Source organism: Paramacrobiotus metropolitanus, unplaced genomic scaffold (genome assembly GCF_019649055.1).
Source record: "Paramacrobiotus metropolitanus isolate TYO unplaced genomic scaffold, Prichtersi_v1.0 Parri_scaffold0000010, whole genome shotgun sequence".
Taxonomy (NCBI): Eukaryota; Metazoa; Tardigrada; class Eutardigrada; order Parachela; family Macrobiotidae; genus Paramacrobiotus; species Paramacrobiotus metropolitanus.
Genome location: NW_026570230.1, coordinates 1,669,344 through 1,697,155, shown reverse-complemented (window position 1 = coordinate 1,697,155; position 27,812 = coordinate 1,669,344). Strand labels below are relative to the sequence as shown.

General features: G+C 40.8%; 4 protein-coding genes across 5 annotated transcripts; 3 read left to right on the top strand and 1 right to left on the bottom strand.

Annotated features, from left to right (window-relative positions):
- The first annotated feature begins 3,125 nt into the window (after positions 1-3,125).
- Positions 3,126-8,446, top strand: LOC129583261 (uncharacterized). Its single transcript, XM_055474992.1, has 3 exons — positions 3,126-3,327; positions 3,475-3,681; positions 7,540-8,446. The coding sequence occupies exons 1-3, from the start codon at positions 3,322-3,324 to the stop codon at positions 7,642-7,644; spliced, it is 318 nt and encodes a 105-aa protein (XP_055330967.1). The 5' UTR covers positions 3,126-3,321; the 3' UTR covers positions 7,645-8,446.
- An 888-nt stretch (positions 8,447-9,334) lies between these two features.
- LOC129583369 (solute carrier family 2, facilitated glucose transporter member 1-like) lies at positions 9,335-20,386 on the top strand. 2 transcript variants are annotated; one of them, XM_055475146.1, is made up of 11 exons: positions 9,335-9,664; positions 16,056-16,212; positions 16,286-16,384; positions 16,728-16,987; positions 17,196-17,320; positions 18,129-18,407; positions 18,927-19,117; positions 19,295-19,510; positions 19,569-19,686; positions 19,761-19,888; positions 19,962-20,386. In XM_055475146.1, the coding sequence occupies exons 2-11, from the start codon at positions 16,063-16,065 to the stop codon at positions 20,121-20,123; spliced, it is 1,728 nt and encodes a 575-aa protein (XP_055331121.1). In that variant the 5' UTR covers positions 9,335-9,664; positions 16,056-16,062; the 3' UTR covers positions 20,124-20,386. The 2 variants fall into 2 exon arrangements, with proteins under 2 accessions (XP_055331121.1, XP_055331119.1); XM_055475144.1 differs by lacking the exon at positions 9,335-9,664 and having other exon boundaries at positions 15,951-16,212.
- LOC129583370 (uncharacterized) lies at positions 20,232-21,934 on the bottom strand. Its single transcript, XM_055475147.1, has 3 exons — positions 21,690-21,934; positions 21,131-21,407; positions 20,232-20,835 (listed from the first exon to the last, which is right to left on the bottom strand). The coding sequence occupies exons 1-3, from the start codon at positions 21,804-21,806 to the stop codon at positions 20,495-20,497; spliced, it is 735 nt and encodes a 244-aa protein (XP_055331122.1). The 5' UTR covers positions 21,807-21,934; the 3' UTR covers positions 20,232-20,494.
- Positions 21,935-23,292: 1,358 nt separating this feature from the next.
- LOC129583478 (putative uncharacterized protein DDB_G0286901) lies at positions 23,293-27,010 on the top strand. The gene is made up of 3 exons (XM_055475273.1): positions 23,293-23,367; positions 25,878-26,177; positions 26,235-27,010. Exons 1-3 carry the CDS (start codon positions 23,293-23,295, stop codon positions 26,907-26,909), a joined length of 1,050 nt encoding a protein of 349 aa, XP_055331248.1. The 3' UTR covers positions 26,910-27,010.
- Positions 27,011-27,812: the final 802 nt, after the last annotated feature.

Here is a 27,812-nt window from a genome sequence, read left to right as displayed (position 1 = left end):
ACGATATCTTATAATTTGGTTCAAGAATCTTAAAGTTATGAAATACGGGTATGATAACCAAACAAATATTCGTACAAATCAGTATCCTGATCCAAATTATTTCAATATGGAAATTCAATGAAGAAATCAGTATCCGGCCGTGTCTGTCCTGGACTCCTGGGTGCAGTCGATTGCAAAGACAGAACGAAGAATGTACAAATATTTCGTGTTTAAATTAGCTGATCGCAAGAATTTCATTTATCGCCTTTTTACGTTTCAAATCTGTGCAACGAAGGTAGTATTAAAAAAAGGTAAAGTGCGTAATTTACTTGTACTGTAGTACACACAATTTTGACTGTACACAGCAGCACAGTAATAACAGCAGTGTTCGAAAACTGCCGGCAAAACATTTTTAGCGTTTAAAATTCAAAATATTTTGCTTTAAAGAGAACAAAATGTACGTTTTTAAATAAATTAAATCAAATGATGATATGCGGAGTCAAAAGTGGTGTAGCAAATTAAGGTGACATTAGGAGTCTAAAAAACGGCATAAGATGTAGTACATATGCCAAATGTAGTAAAAGGTGGTATTCGGATCCTTTACCCAATTTTATTTCGGGACGGGTTTAAGGAAGATTTAAGATTATGGAGCATACTGCCATACACTCGCACGTATATATATATGATCGCGATAGTATTGTTAGTATTGTTGTGTTTTTTTCTGAAAACCGGGAAACAAATATTGCGAAATGCTGTTCGGACTTCGGACCATGGCCATGAATTGAAGGATGAGCTGTGCCGTTTTTGACGCCACAAGGAAAAATTATTTCTCATTATTTACGCTCAACTTCCCTGGACAAGGGGCGACTTTGGTTTGGCTAGGTAACCCTAAGTCCCTTATGCGGTTGTACTTCCGTACCATTGTTCAGATTCTTGACGTTATAACGGATGGCTGTGCCACCTTGGCTGTGCCATTCTTGCTGGAGAGCCGCCGGCACGCAATACAAACGACTTACCGTGCGTTAACTTTTCAGGAAATTAGAGCTTTTTGGTAGAAAACGGTACCCTAAAAATCAACCTCATGCTTGAACAAAAATCGAAAATGATCATTTCGACAACAAACTACAGTTTGTGACGATTAAGCAAAAATGCAGGAATTAATTAAACGGCAAGTTATGCATAAACTTGCCGTTTAATTAATTCCTGCATTATTGCTTACTGGTATATAATATATTTTATTATGATACATACGAATATATCTCAGTATCTGTACTTTCCGCATGCAGTTCAGTTGTTTTGCGAAATGCATTACAAAAGTAGAAAGTACAAAAGAAGTGCGTACAACGGTACAAGTAAATAAATACAAATTAAACAAGAATTAGTAGAAAACACTTTGAATTAATCCTTCTTAAGTATTAATTCATCGTTATTTAACAAGACCAAAGCGGCTTTGGTCTTGTATGCACACTTCTATGCAGTAAATGCGGAAGTGTGGTGTGGTGTCCATTGTTGTGCGATTCATCCTCGCGCGCTGCATACCGCATAATGATATCTGTAATGCAATATCTTACACATATTGTGCGTGTGTATTTATAATCAGCTACTTACCAGTTAGTTTTCAAGTTCTAAATTTATCGGTGACGTGTGTGAATGGTCTAGTTAAATCGGACTTGTTGTATGGGCGTCCAGGTGCGCTTCTGTGATCAAATTAATGCATCCCCTACTGTTATTATGGCAGGTGATATTCCGGCAACTCCGCTCTTTATAACCGGTATAACGCCAAATCGCCAATCAATATACAATTTTTACCTTGACGCTCGTTATTTCAGTCTTTGGAATTTCTACGTAAAATGGCGATGTGAATTATACGGTGACCACGACACACAACTATTTATGCATGTCATAATGCGCGTGATATTTTCCATCTCCTACGCATTTATAACTACTTTCATTTATAACTACTTTCTAAGATTAAAATTTAAAAATGTCCGGGATAATTCAATTTGTAATTTGTCGATGATTATGCGGATATAGTCGCAGATAAGGGTGAAATTGGTAGTAATTTACTTATAAGCAGGTGAAATCTTATATTAGAGTAATTTTGCTTATTGCATTTGATTGTGAGGTCAACCGCATTTTCAGGAAGACGCTGTTCGCGTCTAATGTCAATTAAAATGACGTAGAATGCGGGTATTGTTGTTAGTGCATGACGTAACTACGTTTAATCCTTATTATATGTTTGATACAACAAGTAATTTTCCTGTAATTCGTAAAACGCAATAAATTTTTATGGATGCATCATGTATGTACGTAGTAATAAATTTATCCGCCGCTGTATTTGAACCTCGTCATAGGGTTAAGAAAAACTTAAAATGATAACTGAAACAAGAAATTCCAGAATGAATTCGAGTATATAATATTTGTACAACCAGTTCGGAAAAAGTTTCATATACGCCATATCACCACGAACAACTGCCGTTAGTGCAATTTATTGGATCACCTGATCTTCCAGTCAACAACAAATGTTTGTTTTAATATTTATGTATTACCTCAAGCGATAATTTTTCTTTTTTTTTTGCTTTATTTATCCGCAGAACGTGTAAAGATTAATTATTCTTTACGAGAAGACAAAATCAGAACATCTGGTTTTACACAATGTTGAACTGATAGGTGTTTCCAATATAAACGTGGCAAATCAGAGGCATATATACTTGTGCAAAGTGCCGCGATATATTTATATTACTACAGAGTACAATACATTAGATAGAGTCGGTTCAGCCGGAGAAGTCGCCGCCTTGCATACAAAGGCCGGATTCTTTTAACATATTAAAAAATCAATTAGCATTGACAATCCCTTAACAGCACCGGTTACTCTCTGACAATTAAGCCCGGTCAACGTGGGCGGAAACGCTGTCCCATGTGTTTCCTGCGCGCCGCGTCCATAGCGAGCATCGAGCTAAACACACAAAGCCCAGTGTTGCCACTAATTGCAACAGGGATTTCCGTTGTGCGCCACATTAATCCCGTGGCGGTGCAGTATAGCATACGGTTTTATTCGTCCTTCTCGCTAATTTGATTGACGTACGTAACTATCTCTCTCGACCTTTGCGCTGGGCCCTGCTGCGTCGCACGGCGGCGGCATCGCGGCAACGCTTTAAAGCGGAGCGCGAGCGGCTGCGGCTTATAATATTTAAAAGCCAGGAAGGATTGCTGTCGCGGTGGTACTGTTAATGTTGCATTTTTAAAAGGCATTTTGGCGATAGTGGCGTGTGTGTCTTATCCGGTTGCACATGCACATGTACTGCCTGCGTGATCAGAGCCAACTTATATCGTTGTATTATAATGCGAGTATGATCGTGTAATTGCCTCGTTAATATTACACTACCACGGTAGTCCGATCTGGTTAAAATATCATTGTGCATGTTACATTTAATTTTCTGAAAATAAGGCTTCTGATCGAGGTTGAGTTAGCATTGGTTTTTGACTGGTCTGTAGTCCGTCCATGTGAAAGGTCACGAACGGGGGACCATGACGACCGATGCAGCGATCCCGGTGATTCAGGTGACGGAGGAGCCCATCTCGGAGCCGGTGCCGACGAAGAAGGACGCAGTGGAGGCGGAGAACGATGTCCTGCAGATGATCATTGATCAGCAGAAATCCAAGCGGAAGAAGTTCGTCTTCAGAGATAAACAAGACGGCCAGGTAAACACATATTATGTACGTGTATTGAATCGCGCACACTGCCTGTGTGTGCGCCGCATGTACCGTTTGTGTATTGCGGAATGCTCGTAATAATTAACAGTTTTCTGCAGCTGGTAGTGCTCTTGCAGTACGTGTGGACGCTGAATCAGCGCTAATTACATTACTCCGAAGGTTTTTCGTATTTTTGATGGTAAACAGAGATGTGCATACTTATTAGCTGTATTTGCACTGCAGTTAGCAACGCGAGTGTAAATTAGTCCCCTGCAAACTTAATTAATGCCTATTTTGACTTTTTGTTTTACTAACCTATGCAGACGCAACGAGTACTCGAACAGTTCGCGATCGGTTCTTCATTTAATTTTCAGAGTATTAATTTGTCTACAATACTGCGTAGACAGGGAAATAGAGCAGCGGACTTTGGCTAATTTTTGAGTGATCTAAACTGTTTATTTTCTCATGGACAACTTACACAAACCGCATGGTTAAATGCGCTTGTGCATATTTAACCTTGAACTATCCTAAGGAATTCGTCAGTGCATGGTGCGATCTATATACTGCATCGTGTACGGAAGCGGCGGAGATCTGTGGAAAAATAAATTACACATGCCAACATGGTTATGCTTAATAGAACATTCTCCATGATGACTCTTATGCAGTGATTATGTCCGTGCGGCTCATCGCGTTGCCGCATCCTTATCCTCGGTTGCAGCAATCCAAGGTTGCCCGCGCTAGTTGCGACTATTTTTAAAATCCCCTTCCATACTCCAGCGTATCCTTTCACAACGGCATGCACGTATAATTGTGAGAATTTCATGGCAATGTCACGCGATGCCCGCAGATGTATAATCTCTCGCCACGCTCCAAAATGCCCACAATTTTTAATTAATTTAATCATACCGTAGCTTGTCAGGCAAATACGATAATATAGCGAATTTATGTCTTTCCATGAAGTGCACTGATTACTGCATCTTCTGTTTATGCGAAATCAGTCGTCGCATCCAGGATAGTTGCCTGCATTTACGCACACTTGCACCAAGATGCATGAAAGATATGTACTCATACAAAAGAATATACGCCATGTAATTATCTGTCAACAGAAGCGATAAATATCTATCTGTATATGCATTCCGTATTGTATTGACAAACCAAAGTAAACCTATATAGTGCTGCGTAAACACATAATTTTACGAACATCTACATATATCTGCCATAATATTGTAAACATTATTGTTCTTTAAACAGATGAAAATTAGGTATATTCGTTCTTTTACAAAAATTTAAGAGCACACCGATCATTATATGTTAATTAATGAATTTTACTTCATTATGAAATTTGTTCTAGTACTTGTTGTTAGCTTTGTGCTTAAACAAGATAATTATTAAAGGGTTTTCCTTCTGTTAATTAACAGTTTAGTAACATATGAAAGGGATTCACTGACCAGCATAGTCGCAATGCGCGCAGCTATGAATTTAAAAATAAAATTTAGTATAGCCGCAAAGTACCACGTACGCTTGCGTAAATAATAAACAATCGATTTCGGGTGGTAGCATTCTCCGTTCTAATCGTAAGATGTCAGCATGGATTAATTACGAGTGATGGACAATATATCGAGCACAGAGAAATGTTTACAATTACAGATTCAAGTATTTCGACGTTAAATAGAAAATTGTGACTGTCTTGAATGTCTTCCCTTAACTGTGTTTAGTGATTTGGAATCCATAATTTACAAAGAAGAACCACATAAAATCTTTGATATTTATTTGATATGAATCCGCGATTACTAAATTTATCGCGAGTTGCTGTGGACGGTATGCAGTCGCTTTGCTGTCTCTATCAAAATGCGGCCTCTCCATAACGACTTTACTTTATACAAAGAATGTAAATTAATGTTTTCGACGTTTAATTGTTTAAGTCGTAGAGCTGTCAGTTCACGCCCATATCGTCTAACAGTAAAGCTTTGTGAACGCAAAAATACGAGGCGCATAATGCCTTATGGTACAACTTGGATTTTTCAAATTTTTGTACATGTAAAGTAGAGATTTAGAGCAAAATGCCGGCATATGGCCTGAACACAATCCAATACGTAATTATGTCATGGCGATCAAATATTTTTTTGCACAGTTCTCGCATGGCCTTATACAGTGTAAGATCCGGAAAAGAAGCGCTAGACATGCTACTTGAACTTCTTCCTTAATTATTATAAGGATCATGAATTAGGAGATATGAATGCCGCTCCAGGGTTGCTGTTCATTCAACTCACTGGGAAACCGATATGCTCCGCGGCGGCTTGCATTTCCGCAGCGATATTCAACACTGAAATATGTCCACTAAGCTCCCAGGAACTCAACTGGGCTCTTTTGATATCTGACTACGGAGAGCTTTGACATAGCGCTTAGACACTGAATTTTCTTTCCACTTCCCCGAATCTGATCCCGGAAATTAAAAAGTATTCTTCCTATTTTTCTCTTGTGATGCTAAGAAATTAATCCCTTCAAGGATAAACACACAAAATCTGCTGTATTCATCCATTTAAAAGTACTTCTGCAGAATTTTCAATAGATGTACATTTTTAATGTGCTTCGTATTGTATTTTGTCGTACTTTTCTATGGCTGTATACTGTTCGATATTTTTAATTACTCAAAAGCAGTTCCAGATCTTCGTTTGCTCAATCTCGCACATTTGCGGAGTAGTGCCTTAATTGCGCTGACTGCGCCATAACCGATGCCCACAAGTCAGGGCTTTTTTAAAATTCTAATTACTTTTAGGCTGCACGAAGGCAGAGAATAATTCTCTGAAACCGCAGGGATTTTACGTTTCCAAATGGTCAGAAACAAGGGCGGAAGTGTCTAAATGGTGCTGACCTTTATCAAACGTTTAGCGCTTAGAAATACTGAATGTGTCGCTTCGATCTTACGTTTCTCTAAAAAGATAGTAATCTTTTTAAATTAACAAAATAACAAAACGTAAAAAAATAATTTTTATGTAAGATGTATACTGCCAACTGCCAAGAGCACCGGATGGCGTCTCTAATTATACTTACACAAATTGCATCATTTGTTACAGTATGTACGGTCACCTGGATCGGAGGCCGTATCTCTGCCCGTATAAACAAAAAAGAATACCAGTGTGCTTATGTGGAAGAAACAAAGTCCCGTAAACTGTATTCAGCCCACAGTTGTTTTTGTGCTTAATGCAAAGATTTTTCCAGTTTCTTGCAATACGCAGTCCTGACGACAGTTCTCTGCTTTTACCATATGACCTGTGACGATATTATAAACCACATTTTGGTTAAAATTAAGCACACCTCGACCACTGCAGGGTACCCTGTATTATGCACCGATTGCAGATAAATTTATCTACGTAATAAGTTTTAATATGGTATAATCTGTGTAAGCTGGTTTTTGCATGACCTTTAAATTCTCGCTACCCACACCGTTCTACATCTGATTAGCTGCATTATGCGGTCGGAATTTCTAGAAAATCCGCTAAAAATTGTTTGATTACGGTAGTTGAAGCGTACATTTGTACAGAGCTCGGTGCTGCGCCTTACAGAAGAGTAACGAGCCATGTCGCTCATTAATCCCAATTTTCCCATAAAGCATCAGTTCCGACGAAGCTAATAATGTCGCCGGGCCGTAATCAAGTTAATCTGTCCATTCCGGACGATTGGCGTGTAGCGAGCTGGCGTGTTGGACAGCAACTGCGTAATAGTGGGGAAATTACCAATAATTAATCATGCACTATCACGTGAAAGTATACGCACATATGTACTCGTACACGATCCAACTTGTTGTTGCCAACCGGTATTTAATGCGCATTCAAAGTCATTGCGTTCATCGTCTGTGTTTTTTTCCAGATGAGTGATGATAAAAGCATGTCCAGGACCGATTCGTCCGATTGTGATTACTCATCACCATCCGCCGGCGCGTCTCCCTGCAGTACGGCAACCGACCAAAATTGATCAAGTGCTTCCCAGATTCAACTTGACAATATACGACGCGCGCAGCCGGCAACATTATCGTTAAAAAATGGGACGCGCTCGCGCACTGCGCTCTCTCCCGGACAAATCTCTTTCCGCTTGCCGCTTTTTCCACGGGAGGAAGCGGTGTATACGGTGTTTTGTGACAAATTATCGCTCTATCCTATATGACTATGGCGGCCAGCTAGCATATTGCTCCATTGTTATGTTTTCATGTTTTTGCTCTCTCTCTCGGAGTTTTCTATATTCCCATTTATTAATTGTGCGGCGGATGCCGGATGGCTGCGCATAAACGCCGGTGACGCAGTTGGCACCACGTGAACCGCTCGTTAGATCAGAGCCGGCAGCGGTACCGCTGTATTGACCCTATTATCGTGCGCATACTATGGAGGGGAGTGAAAAAGATTAAACGATACACGGTACGGGGAAAAATCATTTCTCCACAATGCCCGGTGCGTGCGCCCATTCAACTCCGCCATTGTCGCTCGAGGTCGAATTCTTCCGCAACCGATTTCGCGCATGCCCAACTTTTTGATAAATATTTGCTTCGCTGTTAAATTCTTGATATTCACACAGTAATATATGTCTTTGTAGGCTCTGTTTTGGATCGAAAAGATGTTTTAATGTATAATTTATTACAGCGATTGTAAATTTGCGACTACCGACCCGGTTGTATTCCATTTTGCTTCATTTCTGTAGTCTGAACATAGGTACGATATAGATAAAAAGTCTGGCAGGAATTCTGTAGTAAACCGCCGGGAATTAAATGAACGAAGAACCACAATATCAGCGGCAAAACATGTGTAGTGACCTTATCATAATTAAGTGGAGTATAATATATTGCACATATGTATATATGCATATATATCAGACTGTGCTTCGACTGTTCAATCAAACCAAATATGTATAATAATCCACACCAAGTATTCAACCAGTACAACATGCCTTTTTGCGTTAAAACGTCATAGGCGACACTGGGCGGTTAATCTCAGCACAAAATGCAAAGTCCTGAAATGTGCCTACTTCGGCTTCCGATTGTTCGGCCTGTGATCTCATGGTGTATACATATGGATGTAGTGTTGGGCTGGTACGTTTAAGAAAATCACATGAACGGCCTGTTTGGTTTCGGAAACTGGAGCGAACCTCACCATCATGTTCCCTTCTTTTCCGGTTTTTTGCTTCAATTGGCACCCGGCTTGTTCTACATTTCCTTCACGTACCGAAGACCTTTGTTTCCTACATCCCTGCAGTGCTGTATATTATATTCGATGGCGAAAATACAAGTTCTTTCTGCATAATGCGCAGTGACAGTATCGGCGTATTTTCCCGAGTATGTATCGGTTTGTTAACTGTTATTGTCACCGTGTTGAGTGCTTCTCGTAAACAGTAAGTGCAAATCATGATACACGCAACGGCTACCCAGATGGACTCAGCAATGGAAGTCAAGAAGGCACGACGGATGCCTGGTCACTGTCGCGGCTTGTATACGGGCGAGAGTACGGCGCAGACCACTCGGGGTGTCGAGTCACGCTGATGTCAACAAACAAATGCCGACTTGAGTCCACTGTGTCGACAAAAACTCGACAAGTGCATTTTTAATTCCAAGCCAGACTTATCAGTACCTTCGTTACCTAACGACTAGCATAACTATTTCCGACGAGGTGACTGACAAATAATGGCAACCAAGGAAGTTTTGAATAAAAGACAAAGAATCGTTTGTCGGTTTACGCTTTAACAGTCTCGAATGATCGTATTCGGTGAGCTAATTGTGACTCTCCTTCTAACTCTTGCGCATCTCCGCTTTCTCGGCTCCTGCGCTTTCTACTCTACTGTAGATTGTCGGGATTGTTGTCTCGGTTTGATACTCCTTGTCCAGTTTTTTTTCATTCGGCGATGTACGGCTTTCTGGTTGTGCGTGATTGGCTGTTTGAGATATCGTGTCCGCGAAATTCGGTATCCAAGACGCAGGAACTGGTGGCCAATAGGGATACGATCTTAATTGGTAAGTGGCCATCACATAACTTTTTTAAACAAAACACCTGCGAAACAAGACTGATCACTTTAACACTTTAATGAAAGAAAATTTAATAAAGAACTGTTTACTGGGCGTGTAGTCAATAAGAAAATTAATATGTTCTAAAAATACGGGCTGTTATTAACCGGAGCAACAGTTAGTGCGTGTCAACTGCTCTGTTCTCTTTCGCCACCGGTTTCCTGGAATCTATCTCCAGGGGCCTTGTAGCTAACTTGATAATCTGTAATTTAAAATGACCTGGCCTTTTAGAAAGGTCACGACAATAAATTAAAGACAGCAAGCAAATCGAGAGGGAAAACAATATTTATTAAACGCGTTTGCTAGGTAGATTTCCTGTGATCGTGGACGTTGGATTCTAAACTTCTGAAGCCAGGCTCTTTTTAATTATCGTCAGAATTGTGGTAATCAGGAAAGCAATTGCGGTTTCTTCGCGTGTTTTATGACGCGCGTTACATACATATACCTGGCGTCATTATACCCGACATTTCATACTCATGCCTATTATACCATGTGATCGCACATGTGAAGAATCCACAATTGCTTTCCTGATTACAAATTACAACAATCTTTACAATAAAATGTGCAAGGCAGCAAAAATTAAGAAACTATCGTCCATAAGCATCCACACCATGCAAAAACGATTTAATTAATTTTATTTTCCCTCTCGGTTTGTTTTCTGCCGTTAATTTGCTGAAGCGGCATTTGCCCAAGCCATGTCAATTGCACACATTTTAAGCCAATTTTCAAACGGTCTGGTTCTCAAACATCTATGTTTTTGAGACCGGATCGTTGAGTACAGTCTCTACAGATAGTTTAAGCTGCACTCGTGCTAGCGGATCTTTTCATGGTAAAATGTATCACTGCGCTCATAAATTGTAAGAGATGGTTATACCAAAGCATTTAAAAAGTACATTGAAACGTATGCACCACCGTTGACCTGGTTATTAACATCTGTACTAGCGCCGGACAGGGTTTGACCTTCGGAAAGCAAAAATACAGGAGCCTTTTGATTGCCCCTCGACTTGCCAAAATGTTTAGAAGGTTCTTCTGAGTATATTGTGCCTAACTTTGTTAATCATACAGAAACCAAAACTTTTTTATAAATGAATGCTGAATCAAAACAGCGTTGGTATTAACCCTGGGGACTGCATACCACCTTGCACATTCATTGCGTCAAACAACTTGAATAGCAAATTTGCAAGTAACCATTATACGTAATGGTTTTTCCATTTTTAGAATAAATTAAGGGTTAAAAAACCTTTAATTTATTTAAATACAGAACCTCTTCGCTACATGGCTCGCTGAAAACCGCAGCGCAGCACGTGCACTATGGAAATTTAAAGAATTATAAGGAATTATCGGAGATAATGAATGTTAATTCTGGCGAGCGGCATGATTTTGTCTCGCCTTTGACATTAATGTGCTGTCGCGGTTGAGATTTATTGCTGGCCATCTGGGTGGTCAGATGGTATTCCTTGAGATTGCTCTGGTTTCATGCTGCCTTTAGCAGCTTTACATCTCAGTGTTCATTTGCAAAGATTTTTGATGTAGTTCACGTCGAACGCGATTTTCTGCTGCTTTTTTTTTTTTTTCTGCGGCCGATTTTTTGCGATTTTTCGCGTTTAAACTTCCATGCTGTTCTGCTGTACTCACGTATAGATAGTTACAGACAGATAAGTTCTTGATTTCACCAAGTGGTTGATTTGTAAAAATTTCTGGAAGAAATTCCATGTTGCTGTGCTTTAGCGTATTTGCTACTGCCATATGCTCCTGCATTATGTTATGGCGTAATCTCGTCCGCGGCATATCTTGTCGACAATTATTACGTCGTGTCTCTCATGATTTGTATATAGCCGCTTGTGTTTCGTACATCAATTTTTGGAGGTCCCTATTTACGTTTTCTTTATCGAGGATTAGTAATAATTTCCATTTGCATAATATATTTGCTTTTTATTTGTGACTATCACCATATTGGCGGTTGCCCTGTTCTTTCAGCCCGGCATATTGCCGGGTGCACAAAACGCCTAACTTCATTTGCTTGCATTCTGGCTACCATTCTAGAACGTGGACGGCCATCTCGCACGTCAACATTTGTTATTTCCATTAGGTCATTCCTATATAATACGAGCTAGTGTGCTCCTGATCTATTACATAGATTTTATATTTGTACATAGATATTAGTATTATATATTAAATTATTTTTATATTGTATACATGTTGTAGGCTTACATATTTGTGATATGCATTACAACATAAATTTTATTATTGGTTATTATTATTATAAATATTATTATTATATATATCATCATTAATATTGTTATTATATATATTGTTATTATATATAATATTATCAATATCATTGTCATATTATTATTATATTGCTTGTATCATTATATCACAATCTTCAAGGGATTGATCTTAATATGTATAGATCTGTCATACTATTATTACATACCGTGTATGGTTTTACACATTTCTAATAAAAGGTATGTCAAACAAATTATTGATAGATTTTATGATATATTATGTTTTATTATTAATATATTTTATATTATTGTATATTTTGTTATTTATAGACTTCATTATCATTTTTATTATTGACAATTTATTGTGTATATTGTGTACCTATTGTGCGTGTAAATATTGTTATGTGTATTATAATATATAATACAGTATTATTGGTATATGTATTATAATATATTATTGTATTGTGTTATTTTATCGTATTATTATATTGTATTATTAAACTGTACTACATTATGATGTATTATTACGTTTTATTACTGCATTGTATTCTATCGTATTGTATGCATACTATATCTTATACATATTTGATATTTGTGTACAAAATTTTACCTTATTTTTATATATATTATTTATGTATTATTATTATTATTATTGTTATTTTATCATTATTTGTTGTTATTGGTAATATTAAAGTTATTATTATTTTACCTTTCTTATTTTTATTTAAAACACTATTGTTATTATTATGTCCCGTGGCTCTTGCTGTGGTCATGATCGTTATTGTTATAATTGCTGTATTATCTTCCCGTTTTACTATTGTTTGTTGTTATAATTTTTATTCGTCCTGTTATTGTTATCCCCATTGTTATCCGAATTATTTTTATCTTCGTTACCCTGTTATTTATTTCTCTATTTGTCATCCCTGATATTTGTTATCCGTGTGATAATTATTGCGATTCTTATTCTTTCTCCCTGTTATTTCTATTCCTGTTGTTTGTTGCATCCCGGTTCTTATTGTTTGTATATCCTTATTTCTGTTATCCTTACATCCCTGCTCTTGTTGTTACTTTAGAGCGTCCTGTTTAAGTTCTCTTCATTGAAGTTTCAGTAAACGGTGTCTCTATAATTCGAAATCGGAGTAAATTTGTGACTACCACCACATGGGCGATTGCGCTGTTCTTTCAGTCTGGAATATTGCTGGATTCATTTGTTCACGCTCTTTACTCTTGCAGTCTTATATGTGTTATTCATTGTCATTTATTGTTACTGCTGTTATTTATTGTATCCTCATTTCCACTGTTGCTATAATCGTATTTTATTATCCCTGTTTTCGTTTTCCTGTTATTTATTACATCTCTGTTCATATTCAATATTATTCTTTTTCTTTACTTTACGCTTCTCTTGAATTAATTTCACTGGTGCCATTAACGGTGTGTCCCGTAATATATCTGTCTTGTATTTATCGATGGATACTTATTACCAATATTTTCTGGTGGCCTTTGGTTAGTATTTCCAGATTTTACCGTAAAATGCGTTAACCAGCATCACATTTCCGTGTCTACGCAGAAAACGTTTCGGCGGCATATTCGGCGGCACCGCAGTTCTTATCTGTTTAATTTTATTTCATTGTGTCTCATTGTGTTTCAATGATTTTGTCGTTTGGTTCCGCTTGATGCCTCATAATTGCTTAATGCTTATATCCGTTGGTCACATGTGTTTAGTGGAAACCCGCATCATGATTCCTTTGTTGTCGTTTCGGTTCCCTTTGATGGCTTCTTATTCGGGTGTACAATATGCATTGCCTTCTGCTTGCATCTCAGTTCCCTTCATTCCTTAGTGATGACCATACTGTTCAGTTACGTAACTTGCCGCCTGATGACAGTCATAAGGTTCTCCTAATCGCTTTATACAGTGATTCATAATTCTAAAATTGACCAGTTCTCTCGTCATTAAACAGTTTTGTTCTGTAATCCTGCTGATCGATCTGGACATTTGTTGGATATCAAGTGCGTTCTCGTCTTGTTCGCGAGATATTATTTGCGTCCCATAATTCTGCTTATACAGTCCATCACCATGTATTGAGCCTATTGGCTATTCACGTCGAACGTCGAACTATTACAGTATATATTATATTATAGTATATATTATATTTCCACTTTTCACTTGCGACTGCCAGCGTGTCAGCGGCTGCTCTGTTCTTTCAGTCCGGCAACTTGCCGGGTGCGTAAAATTCTGATTTCAGTTGTTTGCGTTCTGACTACTTTGCATCTTTGCTCAGCTAATTTTGTGTTGTATTGCTTCCGTGGGATTTTCACATCAAACATGACTTTTGATCGTTTTACGTTATCATCCCAGAGACTTAACCGTATCCGATTCGTTTTGGTGTTCTCAAATTTCTTTTTGATCCTACTGTATCTAACGCCTCGGATTAGCTGATTCGCAATGGGACGAGATGGAAAGCAGTGGATATGCCGATCACCAAACCGGATCTCGCACGCCAACGTTATTCCCATTTAGTTCTTCAAATTTTACCTTCAGACATGTAATCCAGCATCACATTTCTGTGTCCATGCCGAAAATATATTCCGGGGCACTGAGCCGCTTTCTGCAGTTCCTACATTTTCCACGTTGTGTTCCGTGGTTCATTAATGAAGCTGAAGTGTTTAATTTATCGTCCGTTAATACCGGTATGGGAACAAATATTCCCATGTTGCACTTACAGAAATCAGCGATTGGTTCCCGTTGAATTCTTTGTTGGCCTATATCCCTGGATATCATCTGTGTTTTACTGAAACCCGCATTGCGGTTTCTTCATTGTCACACAGCGTATCTGAATCCATTGTGTCTGAATTTGCGTTATCGCTCATTGATAAGTCATGACGATAAGTTTCGTCATTTACGGTTTTGCGATCATCAAGTTTCCCGTATAATCCTACTTTCCAAAACTGACCAATTCTCTTATGGTTGTGCAGTATATTTTAATCCTGCTGATTCGTCACTTGTACAGTTTCTGTACTTATTTATTCTATATTCCTGTTATTGTGTGTCAATTGACATTTGGCGCTGATGCACATTTCTCTGCTTTATAATCGGTCACCGTGATTTCGGAATTATTTTAAGCGCAGTTTGCGTCGTCTGTTACCAGCATTGCCTTCCTTTCTACAGTTTCCGTATCAGTGCTGCAGCTGCCACGTTGGTCATTGATTGGATATTCTTATGTTCCTGTTTGGGGGTTTGTTTGGGGCGTTTGTGCTTGTTGTTAGATCATTGTGTTTTTCGTTGTTGATTCATTGTATTCATTGTGTATATCATTGTTTTCCCATTAAAATACCCGGCAAACCCCGTCGTCGATCGGTTACAGCACACGCGAGCAACAGAATTAAAAGGAATTATCGGAGATAATGAATGTTAATTCTGGCGAGCGGCATGATTTTGTCTCGCCTTTGACATTAATGTGCTGTCGCGGTTGAGATTTATTGCTGGCCATCTGGGTGGTCAGATGGTATTCCTTGAGATTGCTCTGGTTTCATGCTGCCTTTAGCAGCTTTACATCTCAGTGTTCATTTGCAAAGATTTTTGATGTAGTTCACGTCGAACGCGATTTTCCCACCCACCCTATCCCTTTTTTCCTGGGAAGGGCTGTGGAAGGGGTGTTTGCTTGTTATTGGTTCATTGTGTTTTCTTTCATCGTGTTCAATATTCCCCATGGGGGGCGTTTGTGCTTGTTGTTAGATCATTGTGTTTTTCGTTGTTGATTCATTGTATTCATTGTGTATATCATTGTTTTCCCATTAAAATACCCGGCAAACCCCGTCGTCGATCGGTTACAGCACACGCGAGCAACAGAATTAATACGATGTATGCATCGTTTGTTGGCCAATAACAGCCTTAAAAGGCCGCATTTGAAATCAGGCACCCAGCTGATTATTTTTTTCCAATGGAAAGTTGTACTCTTTCATATTAATCGAAACGGTTTTTAGCACCTTTTTTACTGCTACAAGAAGCTACACGGCTGGTACATATTTATAAGTTAGCGTGCTGTGAATCACAGTACTTTCAGAACTACTTTATACGGCCAACTTAATGATTATTTTGCATGACCTTTTTCTAGACCGTACATGGTAATGAGCTCGAAATATCCCCAGTACGTCTTTCGTGCCATCATGGAAGAGACCAATGGAACTACTAGACGTACCAGTACCCCATCTGGTCACAGTGCCCATAAAAGCTTTTTTCAACGTCTTCAGCATTTCAGGAAAGAGCTGAAGGTGCGCTGTTACTTGATTTTTATTGCACTATTTAGTAATATATCTGTAGTATATTGCGTTGCGCCTGCTATAGGAAGTGACCTTTCTGCTAATGGTAACGGTATTGTCTGCCGGTTTTGGATCGCCATTCCTTATCGGCTACAACACAGGAGTTATCAATGTTCCCCAAAAAGTGAGTTACAGAATTCATACAATCGAGTTCTGAATTTTTTAGCATACATTTTTTCCAAAGATTTCATATATGGGTATAGACAGTACACATGGCGCAGAACTAGCGCGGCGCAGAATAATCGTTCTAATAATCAAGCGCAGAATAATCAATCTAATGCTTAAATTTTCAGTACCTACTGTAAGGTAGTTAATTAGCAGTATTCATTTTTTAACAACAGTTTCACAACGTTTCGCAGTTGTTACCGTGTTAATATGCGCTGAATGGATGATCTTCCAAAAGTACGAGTAAATACATTGAGGATTTTGTGGATATATTACATATTAGCCATAAGGTCACTTGATAGGTGCTGAGCGAATGGATCAGAAGTACCGAATGCGAGAAGGCTCGTTACATCAGCAGCCACTCGGGTTTAAATGCGTCGTGGGTTAATGCCACACGCGAAGAGGAGCGATGGTGTCGGACACTAAATTCTACAGAACATTCAGAGGAGATGGAAAAGAATGTCAAACTGCGTATGATGTGGATTGGTGTAAATCTGGCTTTTTGTTGTGGGGGCATCCTGGGAGCAATACTAAGCCATTATCGAGTTGACCTTCTTGGCAGGTAATTGTTTCAATGGTTTTTTATTCAGATGGGTGGAACATGGCTTCGTGAGATCGACGGCTTTGTGGCGTATCTCTGATCAGTTGCATTACCTAATTCGAGATTGTGTAAAAAGTATTGCGAAATTTGCATTAACCTTCGTCGATTGTACAGCTCTTATAATTTATTTCTTTGGCTCGTTTATGTTAATGAATTAAACTGAAATCAGAAAATGGACGTTAGTGACAAACAACGCTGGAGCCATTGTTGGTGGGATTTTACAAGGAATTGCCTACCCAACCTCGTCGTATGCGGCTTTTATAATTGGAAGAATTTTTGTTGGGATTAATGCCGGTATGTCACGGTACTCGGTTGCGGAAGCAGTTTTCTCTGTAGTTGTCTTTAATTACTGTAACATAACATAACATCGTTTGTACGTTTTTATCTTCAAGGATTTTATACTCGTACATGGATCAGTTGTACGATATATTGTAAGATTGTGATTTTATTTCTCAATATGTACAAAGCGAGCATCGCTCAACAATTATATTCAAATGAAGAATTTGTCCCAATTTACATGAGAAGGGACTGTGCACAATACACTCATAGCATTGGTAGAAGGGGGACGACATAACGGTATTAACGATATTATCTTGCGAGCGTTATGTAATGCCCGGATTGAATCGTATCCAGAGCCTATTGGCTTTTTGCGCGAAAATGGAAAGCGTCCGGATGGAGCCACGCGCTGGAAGTGGTACCGCGGGCAGCCTTTAGTATGGGACGTGACCTGTAAAGATACGATGGCGGATTCGTACGTCGACGCGACCTCAAAGTGTGCCGGCGCGGCCGCTGAGCTGGCTTCCAGGGAGAAGATTGGAATATACAAGTCTCTCATTGATCGCTGTCACTTTGTCGCCTTTGCATGCGAGACTTTTGGCACTTGGTGTGAGACTGGCATTGTTACGTTAAAGGAGATTGGAAAGAAATTGTATTTGAGAACGGGCGAGAGAGTCGCTTGACTTGTTTTTTGTTTCAACGTTTAAGTTTGGAGATTATGCGTGGTAATGCTATGAGTGTATTGTAAGATATCGGTATATGTGTGCATTAAATTAAAGAATACACCAGTGGTTAAAGTAAAACGTTTACGTTAATTTATCGGCAGGTGTCTCCACTGCCGTGGCCCCAGTGTACTTTATGGGCCTTGTGCCCCCTTCCTTAGCCGGTGCTTTTGGTGCGCTTCAGCGGCTATTCGATGTGTGCGGGACACTCCTGGCGTTTGTCCTCGGACTTCCATCAATCCTTGGCGGGCCGACCACTTGGCCGTACTTGGTCGGATTCGTGGTGATTCCCGCCACCCTGCAGTTGCTAGTCCTGCCAATGTGCCCGGAAGATCCTAAATATCTATCCGAAGCCGAAGGTCATGAGGGCGAAGCGGAAGCAGGTCGGTGGTGTCTTGTCATTTGTCTTCTCGTTTCTTACAGCTGCAGTACTACTGCGTTTGCAAAGATGGCTTTTAATGTTTGCTATAACGTAACCAGCGATATGCCGTTTTCATTATCTCAACATATGTTACAATGGTCGTTGAAATTATTTTTAAAATTGTGAACTTATAGAAAGTGAGCTGGTTAATTCTCAGTCCAGTTCTACTTGTAACATCGTAGAACTTCCCTTTTACAACTGCAGTCTTTTTTATAAGAACTGCATTATACTGTAATAACGATTTCAAAAGCTTAGGGGATTTAATCATACAATAGTGCAGATAAATAGTTAGTACTTGGTACGAATGCAGATCAGATACATTCGAGTAAATTAACATTTGCTATGATTCTTCTACTTAAGTAGCGCAATGGCGGCTGCAGTGAAGCCGAAGGAAGACTTACTGTATGGCGCTTAAAATCACTTTTTTACCAACACTTTGGCAGCGTCGCCTTTCCATAAGTCTTTTCTGTTCTTACTGCAGTTGTGCGACAACTTAGGCATTCACCATCGAAGATCGAAGAAGAACTACGAGAAATGAGGGAGAAAGAAAAACAAGCCGAACAGCAACCAAAGTGGAAATTTACCGACATGATGCACGATCCGACGCTTAGAATTGTCGTTCTTGTGGGATTCGTGGTGATTAGCTGCCGTCAACTGACCGGTATCAATGCGGTAAGACCGTAAGAAGTAGTGAACTACAGTACTGTAGTACAACCCAATTAAAATGAGAAATCTATTTCGACAGGCAACGTGCATTGCACTGTTAATATACGGGTGGTTATCTGCACCATCCGGTAGTGATTTAATGATCAGTCAAAATTTTAATTTAATTACTTTGGATTTTCATAGGCGTATTTCTTCTCCACGGCTATTTTCGAATCGGCTGGATTGACCGGCACGTCACCACTGTACGGAACAGTGGGCGTGGGAGCGACAATGGTCATTGCGACATTGTTGACGGCGCTTCTAGTGGAAAAACTCGGACGACGACCTTTACTGTTAACTGGACTCTGTGGCACTGCACTGACAACCGCTCTCCTAACGACCTTCATAGTGCTGCATGAAGTATGAACTACGAACGCTGAATTGTGCACCAATCAGAGAACAATAAATTATTCTGCAGACGGCAAGCGAGAAGTCTCAGAATCCGAAGGAATTCTCGAGTATCCAAGCGGACTGGGCACCCTTCGTTAGCATGGCTGTGCTGTTCGTGTACTTGATTGTGTATTCTTGTGGACCTGGTATGTTTTTCTAAATACCAATATTAAAACGGCTGATAGTGATTACACAGTTTTTTACGGGTGGCTGCTTTAAGGAACAATCCCGTCGTTTATGATTGCGGAGATGTTTCATGAAAAAGACAAAACTATCGCCAATAGTGTGGAATTGTTGGTTCACTGGACGTGTGGCGCTCTGGTGGTCGTCGCATTTCCTCTATTGCAGGTATTGGAATTTATTACATTGCAGCTGATCAACGTGTTCGTTGAGAGCAACATTTTTAGCTGAGCTATTACAGGGAAAGATCCATGGATACGTCTTTATATTCTTCACCGTTCTGAGCATTTTCTACATCGTTATCGTTGTTTTATGGTTACCCGAAACCAAGAAACAAGAGCCGGAACAGGTTCAGGAGCAAGTGGCAAAAAGAGTCAGGAAATGTATTTGCAAGCCCCATTAACAATGCGCATACCGCCCAGCTGCTGTACGTGCGATAATGGATGCAACCGTGTGCAAGCAACGTATGGTCAATAATCTTTGCAACTGGTGACATCCGGTCATGGTTTTTTTCATTCAGATTTTATTTTCTTAATGGGCCTTGTCCTTGTCGTAATTTGTAATTTCAGGAATTATGAAAACAATTTTCGAAACTGCTTTTGTTATCGCAATATCGCTCATTTCACGTTATAGAAAAAAGGGATTTTTGTACCACAAAAAGGAATATCCAATAATAAAATAAAAATCACTTTGGAACACAGTGAAGATCCGATGCTACGTCAGAACCTGATCGATTTGTCCAGAGATTCTTCCGTCAGAATTAAATGTTCTGCTTTATCGCGCTGGCTTAACGCCAGGCGGGAAGGATGCTAGAAAAGCCGCAGAGAGCGGCGGGGTATTACTGGCACCGGTGTTGCAGGTCGGAAAGGTCGTTGTCAGATCCCACGTCGTCATGCTCATGTCCTTGAAACCGCGACAGATCTTGGCAAAATAGGTATTGGCCAGATTTTCAATGTAGGTTTTCTGGTCAGCCGTCAGCATTGGCGGCTTGATTCTCGTGTACGTAAATAAAAATGGCTGATCACAACGCTGACCATCCGCATTCGGAGATGCGCAAAAGTACCACAACTGTACGAGGGTATAGTCCGTGTACAACGTGGTGTACTTGAAGGTGGCTGCAAAGCAAACCAAATCAAAACAATAAATCTTGGAATTAGCTTGCATGAAGTTAGCATGAAGATGCAGTTATTACGAATTAGCAGGACAGTGAAATAAAAGTTACTAGAATTTAACATATCCTGGATATCATAACCGGCATATAAGTACATATACAGAAGATGAAGAATGATTAGCAAAATTGACTACTACTCGTAATGTACCTAAATTAGGTTAGCAGTATTTGCGTCACCGAATAAAATATCGATCAGCACTGTTGCATGTGCAATATTAGTCATGTGTTATTTGACTTACCAAGCGGCGCAGTGGGCCCGCCAATTTGAACAACCACTTGTCGCGTACCATCCGAGGACAGATTTCCCTGTTGAGGAAATACGATGCACTGCAGTGGATCACTCTGAGTGGGTACGTGAGCGAAAAAATTGTATATCCAGGTGATGTAGTACGATGTGCCGGTTGGTGTATTAGGACGTGGTCCGAGTATGGTCACATTCATGAATACATTGGTGGCCGGGGGATCGTTCCCCACTGGGCCGTTGCGGTACGTGTACTCGTACCATATTCCAGCAACCTGTTAGAAATCAAGAAAATAAACTTAATTAATTTGCATATTGTAAGCGTACAACAGAAATGATACAGCGCTGAAAACTTGATAATTTGAAGTTAATAAAAGCACTCGCACGCGTAGCTCTGGAATCATATGGAACATGCGTTTTATCACCCAAATGCACTTCTCCAAGATTTACATTTTTAATCTTCATGGTAGTGACTTGTGATATTGGGACTTGCACTATGGCCATATATTTCTATAAAGTGTCCAACATCTACAGTATAAAGATATATTTATGCTCACTTTTGTGGGATCAATTGTGAATCCTGGAGGATTTAGAGGAATGTCCGGGCAATACAGTTGAGACGAAACCGCACTCAGTAAACTGAATGCCGCTACACATTTCAACAGCGGCGCCATTGTGGATGACAAGAACGAGCTAGTATACTCGCGCTGCGGCTCGTATTTCGGCTACAGATATATCACACATGCATAATTTGAAAATCTACCGATATTAAGGGCCAAAAGTCGAAAAGATTCTGAGCTTCCAGCAAATTAAGTCTGATCTCCGAGGACATTTGGTTATATGCTATGTGATTTAATTTTGACGGAATTATGCGGCACTAAGTAATAGTGCGATTCATATTGTGCGGTTCATTACGTAATTCTTGTGTTTTTTTATCGCCAGATTACGGTTGCATTACAAAATTCGAACAGTCAAATTGAATTCATAAAAAAACCCTGCGTTCGTTGCACCGATTTCTTAATACTTTGAATATCGAATATCTACAGTATATTGATGCAAATCAGGTATTATAGCATGATATACTCGTACACAGCTTTAAAACCGTGTTGTTTGTGAGTTCGTTGGTGTGGCATTGGGCATCTCTGGATTCTGACTTCTTGCTCCTCTATTTTTGTAACCTGTCTTCAGTGTTTCAGTGGTTCGCGAATGTTGTAAAATCAAGCTAACTGTCAGTTGTTTGACTTGTTTTCATTGCTGTTTGTCTGAAAATGGGAAAATACCCAGTAAAAAAAATTGCAATAGAAGTACACACACATGTACAATCTGGCGCAGCCACTTCTCACATCGCCAAGACATCTCAGGAAGCTAACGCCACAGCCACCTTATCGGAAGCCAGTAGAAGCCTACAAATGGCTATTTGCGGAATAATTTCATATTTTATACCCTTGCTTTTTAACCATGGGGCAAGGGATTGAGAGAACCCAGTCTAACATTGCTGTTCTGGTAAAATGCTTTTCTTTTTGAAAGAACACAAAAGAAACGATCTACTCGTGGTCAGTTTCTTGAAACAGCCGATCAGTATTCATATTGCATAAATTCGCGGTATTAAGCAACGCGTGACATATTTTCTTGAGTGCAAGAGACGTTTTGCATTTGGACAAGGCCAAGGCTTTACGAAATAAAGTATTGCAGTACTAGTAGTCTACAGTCTGTCTACTAGAGCAGTTTATGCTGTTTACTGTATGCGATTTTGTATCTACTCATTTCACTATTACAAATTACTACACGAGTACTTTTAACAAAAGCTTCGGAAACTATCACTCGTTAAGCATCAATCGACAGCGGCGGCCTAATCACAGAGAAAATTTGGTCTAAATTCGCTCCCATTGGCGCCGTCCCCATGATCGATGCCGCATTTCCTCGCTGTATTTCGATGCTGATCCGTTGGCGAAGATATTCCGTGGCTCGTTTTTCGCCGATTTCCTGACGTATTTTCTGTCCGAATTCCGTTATTGTTCGGACAGCTTCCGGTCAGGCGGTCCGAGCGTCTCAAAGCCCAGAGCACGGAATAGGTAGTCCTGGCCGATATCGCGATATTTCTCGATCTTGCCCTGCTCGGCCTGTGCTGCTGCTGCTCCCGCTCGTGCGGATGTCGCGACGATGTGCGATATGGCCATTGTGTTGACGCACGTTGCGTCCCATGCCAACATCCGTCCTCTCTCCCATGGTGTCAAAGTAACGCCGCCTGGGCGCTTGCTGTCTGTTGGAAGATACCTTGTGGCTCTAGTTCGCTTTCAAAGCCGGCCGATGCGAGGCTGCGCTTCACAATGGCGTTCAGGCATTTATGCGTAGGGATTCGTTCGCGGCTTTTCTTGCAGCTTAAGCCGTGGTAGCCGCGGGCATCCGCCCACTCACCGCATACACAGCGGTGTGGGGTAATGATCGGTGCTCCAAGCCGTAAACCAACGGCGATTCGTACAGCTGAGTCTGTAAGGAGGTTTCCAAGGGAGGCAGCCGGAAGCGCACCCAACCATGCGCCATTTTCTTTCGTACTAACACCGTTCAGTCTTGCCTGTTCGGATATGTCGTTCCCAGCTGCCGTTCGTACCCGTTCAACGGTGTTTTGGACAATAGGATTGTCCCATACCTTCTGGACCGATCGCGCGTCATGGTGTGGGAGGTCTTGTTGGGTTATTTCTTGCCATTCTGCAGCGGCATCACGACAGTAGATCTGTGGTTGGAACTCGATAATTTCCGATGTTAATGGAGCCACCGAATAAGCAGAGGCCAGAAAGGCCGGAAGGGCAAGCTTTTCGACGCTTCGAATTCGAGACCGCCTTCTATTATCGGGAGAGATGCCTGCATCCATATGTCTTCAGTAATGTTGACATTGGTAATGCTAGTCAAGCCTTGGCGAATGATATCGTCAAATGCTTTTAACAGTGCTTTCTGTTGGTAGCATCGGCTGGCGCGCAGTTTATAGATCAGCTTTACTGTGCCCATGCTACATCTTAACTAGTAGTTATGTTGCACGAAATCTTCTCGTTAATGTGCTGTTTCATAGATTCCCCAAATAAAAATGCACACCTTGTTGTAATTTTCGAAAGCTACGAACAGTTCCAGCCGTGGCTAAGCGCTTGTTAGAGATTTTACGGTTAAAAAGTTAAATCAGGGTAAATATTAGCTCATGATGTTCAAGTGGTGTCATAATTACTACCATTTAAGCTGTCCACCTACTCCTGACAAAGTTTTAACACGAAGCAAATCATCCTCCACATTACAACGTGGATTATATTTCAAACCGGGTTACTATTTCAAACCGCTTTTTTTAACAGTAGCGTCGACGAGCGCACAAACACACCATCTGAATCAGATGCATCGTGAGAACTGTTCGCAGAATGATCCACTTTCCCAGATTTTTATGAAAAAACCATTCATTTTCTAGTATAAACGTGCTCTGGTACACACACTAAACAAAATATGCCAAAAACTGCATTTGACCTTATAAAAACATTAATTGCTCGCTCGATGAGAACAGAATGGGTTTGCGACTATATCACGATGACATGATGGTTTTCCAGAAAAAATTCGGAATACCTGATCGTAAGCGCCTTCCAGTATTACAGTATGGAGATTATAACTGGAAACGGCAGTCGATGTTACGATCATTCCTATCCATATAGTATACGTAAAGTTATAACGTTGCAAGGTTAGGTTTCCCTGTCTTTGGCTGTTGGAGTACACTAATTCACAAGCAAGGAATGACACGCTTCAAGTGCCACATGCCGCCACTTCAACGGAAAGCATGGCTACAGGATTTCGTAATGAACGACACGGGCTCAACTTTCTGCTGTGTTGAGCAAAAGTTCTCCGAATAGCAGGATGTCCAGGTGTGCATTACCTGCGAAAATTGATAATTATATGCGTACGTAGCTTTTGGAAAGTTCAAAACTGCAGCGTAGGATGGTTTTCTAGAAAGGGTTCCAATACCTCTCAGACGATGGACATCCGGTTAAGGTCGCTTAACGAAAAACGGTCTTCCTATATAAGCACCCAGCAGTTCTGAGTTACTATCACTTGTTTTCTGCCTTGACCAAAAATAAAGCTTTCTGGTACAGAATTTGATTAAATCGGCTGATTTACTTTAAAACCGCTACCATGAAGGCTACTTTAGTTTTCCTTGCTGTGGCCGGTGAGTACTCAGTACTTATTAAATACTTATTGTAAAAGCGCCGCATACTACAGTACTCTACGTACATCGTATGTATAATAAAATATACATCTTACGATTAATATAGCAGCGTGAACATTGGTATTCTTAACCTACCGGGGATGTATGAAGATGCAGAATACTAACGATAAATAAAAGCATTATATGAAATACTCGTATACTTATAAATTGCCTGGAACAAGGTTCAGTTTTTACATTGAGCACTACTATCGCCTGAAAGGGCGGATATACGTACCTGTACTATTTTTTAATAATATTATTTTTATTAAGATCTTGATACGCTGCTAGCTAGCAATTATAAAATTAATGCACTTTATCGTACACAGATGCTCTGTTTAATTGTGCCAGTTCGACTGACATAGGTCATGCCCGAAAATCAGCACGATGAAAATTAGATTTCAGCGCTTACTTGTGTTCCGTAACCGTTTTTAAGTCGTCGCAGCCGCACTTCTTCTTCAACAGGTGCTGAGGATATGCAATCATTTTCAGTTACCTAGTACCAAATCTTCTTTAGGCCTTGTCGCCGTTATGCACGCACGTCCATCACCAATGCAACAAGGACCTCCCCAACAAGGTGGTCAGCAACAAGGCGGCCAAGGACAGCAAGGACCTCCCCAACAAGGCGGTCAGCAACAAGGCGGCCAAGGACAGCAAGGACCTCCCCAACAAGGCGGTCAGCAACAAGGCGGCCAAGGACAGCAAGGTGGTCAACAAGGACCTCCCCAACAAGGCGGCCAGCAACAAGGAGGCCAACAACAACAACAAGGACCTCCCCAACAAGGCGGCCAAGGTCAACAAGGAGGTCAACAAGGACCTCAACAGGGCCGTCAGCAACAAGGCGGCCAACAGCAACAAGGTGGTCAACAAGGACCTCCTCAACAAGGCGGCCAGCAACAAGGCGGACAAGGCCAACAACAACAACAAGGACCTCCCCAACAAGGCGGCCAGCAACAATACGGCCAACAACAACAAGGTGGTCAACAAGGACCTCCCCAACAAGGCGGCCAACAACAACAAGGTGGTCAACAAGGACCTCCCCAACAAGGCGGTCAGCAACAACAAGGTGGTCAACAAGGACCTCCCCAACAAGGCGGCCAACAACAACAAGGTGGTCAACAAGGACCTCCCCAACAAGGCGGCCAACAACAACAAGGTGGTCAACAAGGACCTCCCCAACAAGGCGGCCAACAACAACAAGGTGGTCAACAAGGACCTCCCCAACAAGGCGGCCAACAACAACAAGGTGGTCAGCAAGGACCTCCCCAACAAGGCGGCCAACAACAACAAGGTGGTCAACAAGGACCTCCCCAACAAGGCGGCCAACAACAACAAGGTGGTCAACAAGGACCTCCCCAACAAGGCGGTCAGCAGCAAGGCGGTCAGCAACAAGGCGGACAAGGTCAACAACAACAACAGCAAGGACCTCCCCAACAAGGCGGTCAGCAACAAGGGGGACAAGGTCAACAACAACAAGGACCTCCCCGTCAATAAATTTCTGTTTGCTTGTTTAAATAATGATTTCAAAGAACGAGATCATTGGAAATAAGTACGGCAGTTTCACGTGCCACCTTACAAATTGCGCGGTCTACCGTCGCCTTTGACTAATGTTCATGGACTGCAGCTAATAAAAACCCCAATTTTTAAAAATCGTGGCAGGACTTTTTCAGCACAATGAAATACTTTCACATCAGTGACTGCTTCGGCAGGGAAGGATTGGTAGAACACACAGAGATGAAAATACGAGTATAGAAGTTTACCGACTAGTGTAGTGTCGGGTTACTTTGTCCAAAAGGTCAAACCTACCTAATATATTGTAATAAATACGAGTACGTATAAAAAGTGCATTTTATGGGCTGTTTAAAAACAGCAGTTCTCTAAATACAGCAGGTCTGAAAAAAGCGATTCCGTACGACAAATAACATCATCACTTCAGCACGTAACACATTTCATCAAACCTTCCAAAGAACTCCTGTAAACACGTATGGGCCCATGGGGTATTCAATGCAAAGCGTCTCCTGCACACACGTTCCTTCTGTTGTTCCGAGTACGGAAAAGGCATAGCATTGCCAAATTTCCAGAGAGAGATTTCCCCGTGTGGAGTGGGAGTCGTTCGCCAATTTCTCTCGCTAAGAGTGCAGCCAATTTTCCCCGGCCATGGCTCAAAAGGAAGCGGTGCAAAAACGTATCAGCTACCTTCCAGCTAGATACGAGTGCTGATGCACTTTTTTGTACTCCGCATGTGCGTCAGCGCTATCCGCGGTAACTGACGTGGATTTCAGGTTGGAAACTTGGACATTGGCACACAGCGACAGCGTCAACACAGGTCACATCCCATACTAAGCACATACAGTACCGCGTTTCCAGGCAGAACTCGAGCGCCCATCAGGGCGACGACGTGTGCAATGTTCCCGGGGCTCCAACTTTCAGTCAGCAGAAATACCGTCTAACC